The 14,127-nt window shown below is 40.4% G+C and overlaps 2 protein-coding genes and 1 pseudogene across 2 annotated transcripts; 1 reads left to right on the top strand and 2 right to left on the bottom strand.

Moving 5' to 3' along the window:
- Window positions 1-122: 122 nt before the first annotated feature.
- LOC110494680 (probable protein BRICK1-A) lies at window positions 123-2,536 on the bottom strand. The gene is made up of 3 exons (XM_021569965.2): window positions 2,289-2,536; window positions 1,470-1,552; window positions 123-1,357 (listed from the first exon to the last, which is right to left on the bottom strand). The coding sequence occupies exons 1-3, from the start codon at window positions 2,494-2,496 to the stop codon at window positions 1,331-1,333; spliced, it is 318 nt and encodes a 105-aa protein (XP_021425640.1). The 5' UTR covers window positions 2,497-2,536; the 3' UTR covers window positions 123-1,330.
- Window positions 2,537-5,126: 2,590 nt separating this feature from the next.
- On the bottom strand, window positions 5,127-6,501 carry LOC100135925 (glutathione peroxidase 1). The gene is made up of 2 exons (XM_021569971.2): window positions 6,185-6,501; window positions 5,127-5,879 (listed from the first exon to the last, which is right to left on the bottom strand). Exons 1-2 carry the CDS (start codon window positions 6,260-6,262, stop codon window positions 5,532-5,534), a joined length of 426 nt encoding a protein of 141 aa, XP_021425646.1. The 5' UTR covers window positions 6,263-6,501; the 3' UTR covers window positions 5,127-5,531.
- A 3,376-nt stretch (window positions 6,502-9,877) lies between these two features.
- LOC110494684 overlaps window positions 9,878-14,127 on the top strand; it is a 45,521-nt pseudogene continuing 41,271 nt past the window's right edge.

The raw sequence follows: 14,127 nt of genomic DNA on the forward strand, positions 1-14,127 counted from the left end.
AAAACATTTCACACAGGTCTATAACATTTAATGAAAGGCAACATCGGGAGCTTGTGAGCGTGAGAATGAATAATCTTTACTACTTAAACCTTTTGTCTGGAGAAAATGACACATAGCTGCACTTTCAATGTTAGTTTCTTTATTTTTTTGCCATAAAACAATTGTCACTATGTACTGTACAAACATGACCATGAGATAGTAATAGAAGATTAATAAATACACACAAACAGCAACAGTGTCAACTTGGCACTTGGGGACATAAGCCTCTCATTTTGATTTTGTCATTCATGATTCACAGCAGGTAAATCAACTGTTCAAATGTTTCAAACACAGGTGGATGTATGCTTAGACATTCACTTGGCAAGATAAACAAAGCAAGAATGCAGTTGTACAGTGATTTCTTGAGTGATAAGCTTGTCCTTCTCCACTCTACGATTGAGTGCACATAATACACTGTTTGAACCATAAAAATGGATGAAATAGCCTTCTCATGAATTTAGTATGGAGTTTAAAACTGTTAACACACAAAATAGTCAGGTATATGTTCAGGATCAAACAAAAAAGGTCCAAAACAAATTGAGCCAAATGTAGCCTCTTCGTAGAATCAGTGAGTGAAATACTTACACACTTGTCACTAATATGTAGGCTCAGCATTCCCAAACAGTCCCATTACAAGTCAGAATGTTGAACAAACTTCATTTCAGCTTACTTTACCTGTTGCCTGCCAATTTTGTCCCTATGTCAGAGGTAATCTGATACAAAATATCCACAGGTAAGTGTTATCAACCCGACCTTCAGTACGCTAGTCTGTATATCGTTTGTATTTTATTTTCAATACGGATGTAATTTGCACTTGACAAACACTTACACAATATGGCTGAGCCTAACTTAACAGCAAACACTTCCTGCTGATTGCGAGGAAATGTTCTTCGGTCGACTATATTCGGCTATTGTCTACATATTGTGAATCACGTGCAATGCATCGATAGATTGAAAATACAAGCGACAGAACCTACTGGTGCCACAAAAAGTCAGGTAAACAACACTTTCCTGTGGATACCCTATCTCCACCTATTGCCAAAAGGACCAACAGCATGTACAACTGGTAGAGTAAGTGTAAATATCATTTTAGTAAACATTCTGCTTTGTAGAGACTATTGCGTCTTTTTAACAGCGACTTCTTTCAGACGGATATCCATGGAGTAACCATGGGAAAGTCTGATGTTTAGGCAAAGCCAAATGTAAACTATACAGTAAGTACGTATAAAATAATTAACAGAAAATTAGGAAAAGTGGTGTATTCATGGTGTTTCAGCAGTCATCTGGAGGTCTAGGTCAGGGTTTCACCTTTAGTAACCTTGGGAGTGAGAAACAGATACATAATGAATTTCAGATGTTCCAACAGATTTTTTTCTGTACCAGTATTTTATAACCTCATACCATCATGTGCATACTTCAAAACCACTTACCCTTGCTTCAATGTATTCAATCCTCCGCTCCAAGGCAGTTAGCTTCTCATTAAGAGTGGCTAACCGGGACCGACAGGACATATCTGGAAAATAAATTCACATGAAAATTGACTTGATGTTTTGTTCTTATTCATTTCATATTGTCCATTCCAGCAAGGTTCCAGCAATTGTGATGGATGCGTAGCCATGCCAGCTGAGTACAGTTTGGCTTAGATTGGTTTGGCCCTATTATTATTATTAAGCTATTAGGGTCAAATTCATTTTAGGTAGATCACTACAGTAAATATAACCTCGAGGTCATAGCACAATCCACAGGACACTCAATTCAAACATATGGATTGTGTGATGCCAGACAATAGTAAAAAAAAAAAAAAGTATAACAATATAGCATTAACCTGACCCCAGATCTCTGTATGCAATGTGTAACTAACTCCTCAGACACTACTTGGCATGCCAAATTAGAGTTGGCTAAAGAAGGCATTATATCTGGGACCAGGACATTCATAATGCCACTGGCAATTGTTGTGCAACAACCACTGCTACCTAAAGCTAGTGTCGTATGCGGGCTAGATAAGCAACCATCAATGGACTGCACCAGGGCTATGCTCTCTCAGGTCAAGCTCACAAGACAGTAACAACATTACACGCTGGCCAGCTATCAAATACTGTTACCGCTACCCGTACGTAGTCCAAGCTAGCTAGCAAGTATTCGTTAGCTAGCTAACGTTAACTAGGAGTGGTCGGTTGCTTGTTTAGCTAGATAGCTAACGAGCGAGCCACTGGACGAAAGCAGGAAGGAATGCCTTGGGTAAAGCTTACCAAATGAATTTAGGAAATCGGCAATCTTCTTGATGCTACTCGTGATCACTTCTATATACTCGCGATTTGCCCAATCCTGATGGATTTCTCTTTGAACTGGGTCATCCTGGATAGACATCTTTACGAGTTTGCTAAACTCAATACTTCCGCCGTCTGGTAGGGTGCGCCAAATGCTGTCATCAAGGGGGGTTGGGTGGGTTGATCGCATGGTAAGAGCTATCCGGGATACTTGGGACGTCCATACCCTAACCGTAGCCACAACCCTTCCCATTAACTATTTGAAATGTCAACTTCAGAAACCTTTCCAGCAACATAAACGCGAAAGAGTTTACATGTTCATAATCAGTTTGCTCACGAGCCACATTCAACACGTCCAACTAGCTACTTAATCACGAGACAAGGATGGCGGTTGCAGATTCCAAGACCTTCAGAAGTTTAGCAAGTTCGAACTTTAACAATCAGTCAGAGTTATCAAACAAGCAACATCAGCGACAATGGTGAGGCCAACAAGCACTAACCCGCACCACACACAAGAGCTAATGTTAACGTACTTGTTATTTCAGATCGATTGACACGAGATAGCTAGCATATATATATATATATATATATATATATATATCACCCGTTCCATGGTGCTGAAGTACAAAGGTAGCTAGTTTAGCTATGTGTTTTTTGTTGCTATTAGCTTGAAGCTTTAGGCATACCAACAATGACAATTTCTATACTTCTATAATCAATAATAATCAATTTTTAAAAAATAGCTAAGAAACTTGCCTTATCAAATGTCAAGGGGGTTAGGGTCAATATGCCCAGAAACATGGGTCATCCACTCAGATCTGGGTCTGGGGGGGGGACAACTCATAGGCAAAATATTTAAGTGGCAGTGGAGAGAAAAACCGGCACCTTTAAAGCTATTTTCCTGCAATTCTACACATTTCCCCCTATGGTTGAGAGAAAAATGCAGTTTTAAAGCTATTTTCCTGCAATTCTACACATTTTAAATTGGGACGGTGAAAACATTTAGCAATTTTAAAGCTATTTTCCTGCAATTCTACACATTCTACTACAGATATCTGAGTGAGAGTGACAAACAAAATCAATGGGGGCCCCCTGGAGGTCAGGGCCCCTAGGCACATGCCTTGAGTGCCTGGTCAGTAATTCGGCCATAATTACTACAAGGTTTAGATAGCTGGTTCGACTAACTCACCTAGTAAACTATAAAATGTTAGTTGACATGGGCTAATTGCAATCCAGACTGTATTACAACCGGCCGTGATTGGTAGTCCCATAGGGCGACACACATTTGGCCCAGCGTCGTCCTGGTTTGGCCGGTGTAGGCCGTCATTGCAAATAAGAATTTGTCCTTAACTGACTTGCCTAGTTAAATAAAGGTTCAAAATAAAAATATAATAATAGACTGTCAGGGACTGACTTTAAAATAGGACAACTGCTGATGCACTTCCAGCGGACGCTATGGAATATCAGCCACTATTCTACCATAACCATTTAATTTGTACAGCATTAGCCTCTCCAACAAGCCTGAAACAGTGTAAACAAGGACAAGGGCTAACTGATGCCTTGGACCGTGCAATGGAGGATATTACAGCACTAGAGATCTCTACACCTTCTTCTCTTGATAAGTCCAGCAAGGACTCACTCAGTCACTCACAAACAAAACTCCAATTTGAGGAACCACTTGTCAGGTATAGAGATTATGGATACATAAAAAGCAAACAGACTTAATTACAATAGGGCTATACTATAACAATGTTATTTTGAGGTCATTTGTCATTTTGTCATTCAAAAGGCGAGAGAAGTCAAGGCATAAAAGGGAGGGCTTTGCACTGTCAAGCAAATCCGAAGCTCCATTCCCTAAAGATCTACTTGAAGTTTTAGGTTAGTATTAAAACACCAACTAATTAAAGATTAGTTAAAACACAATTTGTGATGTTCACACGCTGGTGGTTATTTTTCATTTTTCCACATTTCAATGTTAAACAAAATGAATGTTTAAGGTCAGCCCCTGTACTAGTTTAAAGACACAAAGCTATCACATAAAGGAGATGGCAAACACCAACCACTCAAAGCTTGCATTGTGTCCCCTGCAAAGGGACTTCAGATATCCAGACTCTGGAGGATCTAGTGGCTAAACTGGAGTTTGAGAATGAGCTGCACCGTGTGTGTGGGAATCAGGACGTAGACAAGGAGTTTCTATCACCAGAGGAACACAGTTCAGACAGCTTAGTAGAGGACAGAAGCAGCAGCAATGGAGATGTGTCCAGTTCAGAGGAGGACCACTGCATGTTAGAGATTGTGTTGCAGATGGAAAGGGAGTATGATCTTTCTGTTTATTACAATGACTTCTGTACTCAATGACAAGGCCCTCATTCAGCCAGTTATCTGTACACAGAGCATCGTGACATAGGTTTCTGTTGATAACAACTCCTCAGGAAAGATTTTCAAGACAAACCTGTCTGAAATTAGGATTAAATCTGGGCTCACTTTACAATACATAGAACAATCAGAGAAGTGAATTATTCAGCAGCAAACTTGCAGTTTTTTATGTATCCCTCTACTTTATTTTGTAGAGACATCTAGGCTGTCATATTTCATTGGTTCAAGTTACTGTAGTTTCTGTTTTTTATACACCATAAAGTCAGTTTATAGTATTTATAACCAATATTAAAACTATTTGATTGTAACAATCTATAGAACATTGCTCTGTTGTAAAAACTTTGATTGTATGTTAATATCAACCATCAACCTGTTATCACTCCTCAAGTGACTGTTATTACTCCTCAAATGTAGAATTACATAAAGTTAAAGGAAATGAAAACCAATAAAAACATGTTTTTATTACATTTATTTCTCCACTGACTGGTCTTTGCTATACATGAGTAATACACTACTGTTAGATTCAGGACTTTACATCTTTATCAGAAACTCCCCTCACAACAAAGGTTTTAAGGAATGTCTTCATTCAGTAAAGAGCCTAAAAAAACAAGAGTATCTTGCACAGGAGAGCAAAGCCAATTGAAACAAATGCAGCAGGCGTATTCCTACAGAGGCAGATGCTAGTAGCAAAAGCCGTTGGTACTGGTGAAGGGATATTGTGATTGTGATGAAGAAAATGTGCGACTGCTGATTAACAGGAGAGTGAAGACATTCTGTGTTGTCCCTGTGGCCCTCTACATCCTTATCACCACCACCACTGTACCCCTGTGAGAGCTCTGCCTGGACGGTTTATTTCACATTGAGTAGCTCCTTAATATCTGCCTCAATGTCACTGGTCAGGAACCTTCTGCTGTAGCGCTTGTAAGGATCTCCATCAGGACTGACCAGGAACTTTTCAAAGTTCCAGGAGACGTCATTCCTGCAGACAGGGCTCCACATGATGAACTTGGGGTCGCTCATGAGGGCCATGGAGTCATCGGAGGGGAATGGCAATTTATCCTTGAGATACACAAACAAGGGGTGGGCATCCTTCCCATTCACATCCATCTTCTCAAAAAGTGGAAATTTGGGCTCAAAGCCATTTCCGGGACGGATATACTTCAGGGACCTCAGGATCTCATCATTCTTACAATTCTCCTGTTTATACAGAATCAGAATCAATAAACAATAAATCTGTTTCAGAAATGTCCTTAATTGAAGCATGTTAACAACATGGGGGGGGGGGACTACGAATGTTTCAATGATGAGTCCCAAAAGTATTACACAGACAGAGTTTAACAATAGTGTTGTTATTACCAATCTACAATGTTGCAACAACTGCGACAAACTACATTTGGGCTCGCAGTCTGAGAGTTGACCACTACTTGACCACCACATTTCAAATATAAGACTGAATAATCTGCAATATTGAAATTCATATAGAAAAATAAGTGAATGCCTACCTGATGGCCAAACTGGTTGCAGGGCACCCCAAGAACAACGAGCCCCTTTTCAGAATACTGCGAATGGAGCTCGTTCATCTGAGTGTAGTCCCTGGTTGTTGTTCCTCAGAGTGACGCCACATTTTCAATAAGCACAACTTTATCCTTTAGGGAGGAGAAATGTAGCAAATCTCCAGACAGCAATTTAGCTGAAAAGTCGTAAAACTTCTTTATTTTCCCAGCCATTTCATGAAGCAACGACGTCTAACTTTCGGATACCTTCCGTTTTCTTAGCTTTTGTACAGCAACTGAAAAGGGGAGGTGCGATTTTTCAAAGTTTGAGGAAGTCGCAGTTTCGAGAACCACCGATGGTGAAAAATGTTGGAGAAATTAGTTTAAAATAATGTTAAAGTATTTATGTGGAAATAATTATATGGGATTATCCATCTAACGAATGTCCTTAATTTGAGTATATATTAAGGTTGGAGTAAATACAAAACATTATGAAGCCGGCTCCGGCTGTACCAAACTAGTTAGAATTTGCTGCCATCTATTGGCAATTTTAGAGAGGTTCCCCCATGGGATGAATTCTAGTCAATCACAAACATCCCTAATCCGATTTTTTTGGTCCAATCTGAAAAATCTATAACACATACACAGCAGTGCCTTTTGGACCTCTTAATTTTAAAGCGGAAAATATAAAAAAATATATATGTATATTAAAATTCTTAACAGGGTGGAACCTAATAAAGTGGACATTTGGAGATTAAATTAGCCATAACTCCGTGAGTGACCAAGATTGAGCTAGAATAATGGTAAACACTTGAACAGGATTTGAACTTCTCTATCAAACATAGTTTAACATTTCGATTTTGTTTGTATATATAATTTTGCCTAACAAGGTGTAAATGAGTGGGAAATACAGACTAACAACATGAAACACAACTGAGTGTTTATATTTATTTATCTTTGCACCGTTGTTTTCCCACCAAATAAATTATGACACTTCCTGAATGTGGTGTCATTGTAGGAAAGGGTTGTTTTCTTAAATGGAAAATTTACAACAAAGTAACAGGGTGGAAATTGATATCAGGGACACTCAGTAAATCTTAAATAAATAAAAATAAATACAATAATCATGTAAAAAAGTTATGAGAGAGAATTTAACTAGAACTATAAAATAATGAAGAATTTTTAAAAATGTTGTATTATTTTATGGCTTATATTTCTCGTAGAAGTTGATGAATAACCTCCGGGGACATGGCAAAAACTCCTATGTCCACTGATTTTTTATTTCGAAAATGCATAAAATTCGCTTTTAATATCCATATTTGTGAGTTTTTAAGGTAAAGGACACCTGACCTTGTATTTAAAGCTTTTTGAAATCCGCATGTCTGACTACTATACACTAAATAAGAAGTGATATTTCCTGGGGACAGGAAAGGCACCGCATGATAGCAATAACCCAGCAGTTAACAGTAGTGTTAATATAATCCATCTTCATCTAAATATTGAGCGATACACCGTTTTTCCCCCTTTTCAAAGTAAGATATTGACATTTTCAGATAAACACAATTGCGGTCTATCAGTTTTATTTTGCCTATTTAAAACCAGCTTACCTTAACCAGGTAAGCTAGTTGAGAACAAGTTCTCATTTACAATTGCGACCTGGCCAAGATAAAGCAAAGCAGTGCGACACAAACAACAACACAGAGTTACACATGGAATAAACAAGCGTACAGTCAATAACACAATAGAAAAAAATAAAGTATATAGACAGTGTGTGCAAATGGCGTGAGGAGGTAAGGCAATAAATAGGCCATAGTGGCAAAGTAATTACAATTTAGCAAATTAAAACTGGAGTGATAGATGAGCAGATGATGATTTGCAAGTAGAGATACTGGTGTGCAAAAGAGCAGAAAAGTAAATAAAAACAATATGGGGATGAGGTAGGTAGATTGGGTGGGCTATTTACAGATGGACTATGTACTATGTACTCGTCACTGGCAGCAGAGAACTGGAAGGAAAGGCGGCCAAAGGAGGCTTTGGGTATTTTTAAATGAAAACAATTATTTCACCTTTATTTAACCAGCTAGTTGAGAACAAGTCCTCATTTAGAACTGCGACCTGGCCAAGATAAAGCAGTGCGACACAAACAACAGCACAGAGTTACACATGGAATAAACAAGCACAATAGAAAAAAGAAAGTGCATTAAAGGCATTAAATAGGCCATAGTAGCTGGTTCACCAACTACTTCTCTGAGTTCAGTGTGCCATAGTAGCAAGTAATATACCTGCTGGAGCACGTGCTCCAATTTTATTTTCACCCCTTTTTTATTTGCGGTATCCAATTGGTGGTAGTTACAGTCTTGTCTCATTGGTGTGGCTGGCTTCCACACCAATGAGGTTGAGAGCCATGCGTCCTCTGAAGCACAACCCAAGCTAGCCGCACTGCTTCTTGACACAACACACATTCAACCCAGAAGCCAGCCACACCAATGTGTCAGAGGAAACACCGTACCTGGTGACCTGGTCAGCATGCACTGCCCACCACAGGAGTTGTTAGTGTGTGCTGGCCAAGCCCTCCCTAACCCGGACGATGCTGGGCCAATTGTGCGTCACCCCATGGACCTGCCGGTCACGGACGACTGCAGCAGAGCCTAGGCTCGAACCCAGAGTCTCTGGTGGCACAGCTATCACGACAATGCCTTGGACCACTGCGCCACCCGGGAAGCCCTACCTAGCATAGACTTATAGATGACCTGGAGCCAGTGGGTCTGGCGACGAATATGTAGCGAGGGCCAGCCGACTAGAGCATACAGGTCGCAGTGGTGGGTGGTGTAAGGGGCTTTGGTGACAAAACGGATGGCACTGTGATAGACTACATCCAGTTTGCTGAGTAGACTGTTGGAAGCTATTTTGTAGATGACGTCGCCATAGGTAGGGTAGTCAGTTTTACTAGGGTAAGTTTGGCGGCGTGAGTGAAGGAGGCTTTGTTGCGAAATAGAAAGCCGATTCTAGATTTGATTTTGGATTGGAGATGGTTAATATGAGTCTGGAAGGAGAGTTTAGTCTAGCCAGACACCTATGTATTTGTAGTTGTCCACATATTCTAGGTCAGAACCGTCCAGGGTAGTGATGCTAGTATTTGGTTTTACTAGCGTTTAAGAGTAGTTAGAGGCCACGGAAGGTGTGTTGTATGGCATTGCAGCTCATTTGGAGGTTAGTTAACACAGTGTGCAAAGAAGGGCCAGATGTATACAGAATGGTGTCGTCTGAGTAGAGGTGGATCAGAGAATCACCAGCAGCAAGAGCGACATCATTGATATATACAGAGAAAAGAATCAGCCCGAGAATTTAACCCTGTGGTACCCCCATAGAGGCTGCCAGAGGTCCGGACAACAGGCCCTCCGATTTGACACACTGAACTCAGAGAAGTAGTTGGTGAACCAGGCGAAGCAGTCATTTGAGAAACCAAGGCTGTCGAGTCTGCCGATAAGAATACGGTGATTGACAGAAAGTACTCTGACACTGAAAAGAGCCTTGAAGCTATAACCCTTCAGTATGTATATTCTGTGAGAGTACAGTATGTATATTCTGTGAGAGTACAGTATGTATATTCTGTGAGAGGGATTGATTTGAGATTGAATCAGGTGTGCTAAAGCAAGCTATGAATGACGCAAATCATGTGACTCAAAAGCGTGGCTTTTCCTCTGCCTCCCCCTGTTGCTCCTAAAAATGGTAACAGGATGAGGAAGCACTTCGATATCAAAATAGGGCAAACCAACAAGCTATCTACTTAAATATATCACACTAGAAGCACTGAAACTGTGCGTCGTTCAGTTTCATATTCGTCAGATACTGTGAGTGTTTTTTACGTTTTCAGAAAAAACATTCAAGTGCGAGAAGGGGACACCTTGGTCCTTGCACGGACCCCATGTCCGCTAACGGGATGTGAAAATAAACAGCGAGACTGTTATAATGGTGTTTCCACGCTCAGTCAGTGTTAGCTTGAATTAATTGAATTAAAACCTGGCGGCTCGTTATGGGGATGTGCCATAGTTTTAGATCTAGGATTATAGGACCGCACTCATCGATAACCTACAGCGGGCGAACGGGTGCTAATGCTGGGCTAGATGGCGAGCCTGGGCAGCAGGATAATTGTTCCGACCTGGAGCTTCGGGATCAACGCAGAGTGGAGGAGAAAGCACGGATCAAAGCAGAAATAAAGAGAAGTCGGAACATAGACAAGAGTCTGAAAGCAGAGAAGAGGGAGTACAAACAAACCCACAGGCTTCTGCTATTGGGTAGGTTAATTGAACTGTTAAACGACCTAATTTAAAGTGTTGTGCTCTGCACTGTATATTTGGCCATATGTCCATAAGGATCTCAGCTTTGTGATCATTTGCTAACTGGACAAGTAACCTAACTGATCTGCCATGACTGCTAATGAGCTTGTTCTGTGTTTTTATTCAGCAGAATATTCACACTGAAATTGGATATAGTTACCATATATAGGCTAGGCCCTGCACTTGTTAAATCACTAATGTAATTTTACCAATATATCAAGAGTCAAGACATACGTTGTAGTTCCCTCTGATATCGAACTGGCTATCTACACTGATATCTCAGCTGCTTTCTCTACACCGTTGTGGGTGATGCTTATTGATGTCCAAACAACACGTTATTTTTGAGGGACTGTTTGTTGTAAGTGTAAATATGCAACAGCAGTACATACACCCCTATTCATCGCTTGTTATTACACTCACAGTTTATTTAGTGAGTGAATTAAGAAACGACATGCTATCATAGGTTTCAGAGGCTAATGCTGCCTTGAGGGTATATGAGAACAGGCAGATTCTCACATGCTTGCTTTTTGAGAAAAGAGACCAAAACAAGATTAATTTGAAAAGCAGACTGTATAAGCTAAATGTGGCATTATATGTATCTTATACACACACACACACACACACACACACACACACACACACACACACACACATATGCAGAAAATGATCCATAAGGACATGTAATAACTGCTTATGGCTGCTTGTAACTGCTTATGCCAGTTCTTGTGGAAGGCATTGTTTTGATTTGCTCAAGTGAAGGAGAACAGGTTTCATACAAAAAAAAGTTGAATCAAAAGTGTTAGCAAAGTAAGACCTTGATACAACCTATAGTTATAGACTGTAACACAAGGAGACCCTTAGCTCCTTTGCCTTTTATAGAAGCTGCCCCTTTTTTCTACGTTACACAAGGAAAGGAGGGCAGTCTGCAGACACAAGTGGAAGAACTGTGTGGGCTCTGTGACCAAAATACACCAGTCATGCGGGGCTGCAGGTTTAAGAACAGACTGGACATGAGCAGAATGAGAACCTTCGTATGCTTATGAACAATCAGGTGTGAGTTAGTTAGTTATTATCTTAATCATTGCTTCTCTTCGTTGTTCTGCTGATGATCTCCACCCTGTTAGCTATCTGTTAGCCATCTTCTGTGTCCTTAGGGGACCTCTTGTTGGAGTTTGAAATGTTGTTTTTAGAATAACAGAACAAAGTAGAGGTATGATTGTGCTAAAATGCTAATTTGTAGAAAACAAAAAAGGAGCTACCTTGTTTAATTTTATTACATCTTCTTAGCCAGATTAATTGTTTTGAAACTCAAATCCGGTGGCGACATGTCATTCAGGGCAGGTAGGGCAGAGCCCCGCCTATTTTGAGCCCCACCTGTTAGGCTAAAAACAAATATATATATATATATATATATATATATATATATATATACACTTCAACTGTGAGAGACAGAATCTAAAACAAATATCCAGAAAATCACATTGTATGATTTTTAAGTAATTCATTTGCATTTTATGGCATGACATAAGTATTTGATCACCTACCAACCAGTAAGAATTCCGGCTCTCACAGACCTGTTAGTTTTTCTTTAAGAAGCCCTCCTGTTCTCCATTCATTACCTATATTAACTGCACCTGTTTGAACTCGTTACATGTATAAAAGACACCTGTCCACACACTCATTCAAACAGACTCCAACCTCTCCACAATGGCCAAGACCAGAAAGCTGTGTAAGGACATCAGGGATAAATTGTAGACCTGCACAAGGCTGGAATGGGCTACAGGACCATAGGCAAGCAGCTTTGTGAGAAGGCAACAACTATTGGCGCAATTATTAGAAAATGGAAGAAGTTCAAGATGGCGGTCAATCACCCTCGGTCTGGGGCTCTTTGCAAGATCTCACCTCGTGGGGCATCAATGATCATGAGGAAGGTGAGGGATCAGCCTAGAACTACACGGCAGGACCTGGTCAATGACCTGAAGAGAGCTGGGACCACAGTCTCAAAGAAAACCATTAGTAACACACTACACCGTCATGGATTAAAATCCTGCAGCGCACGCAAGGTCCCCCTGCTCAAGCCAGCGCATATCCAGGCCCGTCTGAAGTTTGCCAATGACCATCTGGATGATCCAGAGGAAGAATGGGAGAAGGTCATGTGGTCTGATGAGACAAAAATTTTGCTTTTTGGTCTAAACTCCACTTGCAGGGTTTGGAGGAAGAAGAAGGATGAGTACAACCCCAAGATCACCATCCCAACCGTGAAGCATGGAGGTGGAAACATCATTCTTTGGGGATGCTTTTCTGCAAAGGGGACAGGACGACTGCACCGTATTGAGGGGAGGATGGATGGGGCCATGTATCGTGAGATCTTGGCCAACAACCTCCTTCCCTCAGTAAGAGCATTGAAGATGGGTCGTGGCTGGGTCTTCCAGCATGACAACGACCCGAAACACACAGCCAGGGCAACTAAGGAGTGGCTCCGTAAGAAGCATCTCAAGGTCCTGGAGTGGCCTAGCCAGTCTCCACACCTGAACCCAATAGAAAATCTTTGGAGGGAGCTGAAAGTCCGTATTGCCCAGCGACAGCCCATGAAACCTGAAGGATCTGGAGATGGTCTGTATGGAGGAGTGGGCCAAAATCCCTGCTGCAGTGTGTGCAAACCTGGTCAAGAACTACAGGAAACTTATGATCTCTGTATTTGCAAACAAAGGTTTCTGTACCAAATATTACGTTCTGCTTTTGTGATGTATCAAATACTTATGTCATGCAAAAAAATGCAAATTAATTACTTAAAAATCATACAATGCGATTTTCTGGAATTTTGTTTTAGATTCCGTCTCTCACAGTTGAAGTGTACCTATGATAAAAATTACAGACCTCTACATGCTTTGTAAGTAGGAAAACCTGCAAAATCAGTGTATCAAATACTTGTTCTCCCCACTGTATATATATGTGTGTGTGTGTGTATGTGTATTTATTCTTGCCTGTTTTGCATGTTATTTTGGCATTAATACATGTCCCATATCAGTTAGCAAGCAATGTAAAAAATAATAATTAAAATAATAATAATAATTGAGTTAAAGCTGCATACAAACATGGTCTCTTTTTTGTTTTGAGTAAGACAGCTCCAAAATGCAGGTGTTTCAGCCTAGCTCAGTGCTTTCTGTGGTGGTGGACTCAAAAGGAAAAGCTTCCAGGAGTGTCCTTTAGGGGTTCTTCAAATTGAAACTGTGGGGGAACCCCTATAAGTTCTTCAAAGAGCCCCTTTTAATGGATCCTCAAATAACCTTTTGGAATTAATTTTTGAACTACCCCCCCCCCCCCCCTCTCCCCTATTATTACTAATAAAAATATGCATAACAATAACACAATATTTTAGTTGTCAGTGTTTATTATGATTTTAGTGGCAAAGCAGAATTAAAAAAAAAGCCAAATATGAGGTAAACCCCAAGTCCAATGGATATATCGTCTGGCGTGTTGATGTTAATGTGTTGATGTTCTCCGTATCCATAGACAGAAAAATTTTGCAAACAGGTTTCCTGTTATATTCATCAGAGGTGTAGGGAGGGTAAAGTATGTGAATCCAAAAAATAGTACTTATACAGATGATTAACA

Source organism: Oncorhynchus mykiss, chromosome 17, assembly GCF_013265735.2.
Source record: "Oncorhynchus mykiss isolate Arlee chromosome 17, USDA_OmykA_1.1, whole genome shotgun sequence".
Lineage (NCBI taxonomy): Eukaryota > Metazoa > Chordata > Actinopteri > Salmoniformes > Salmonidae > Oncorhynchus > Oncorhynchus mykiss.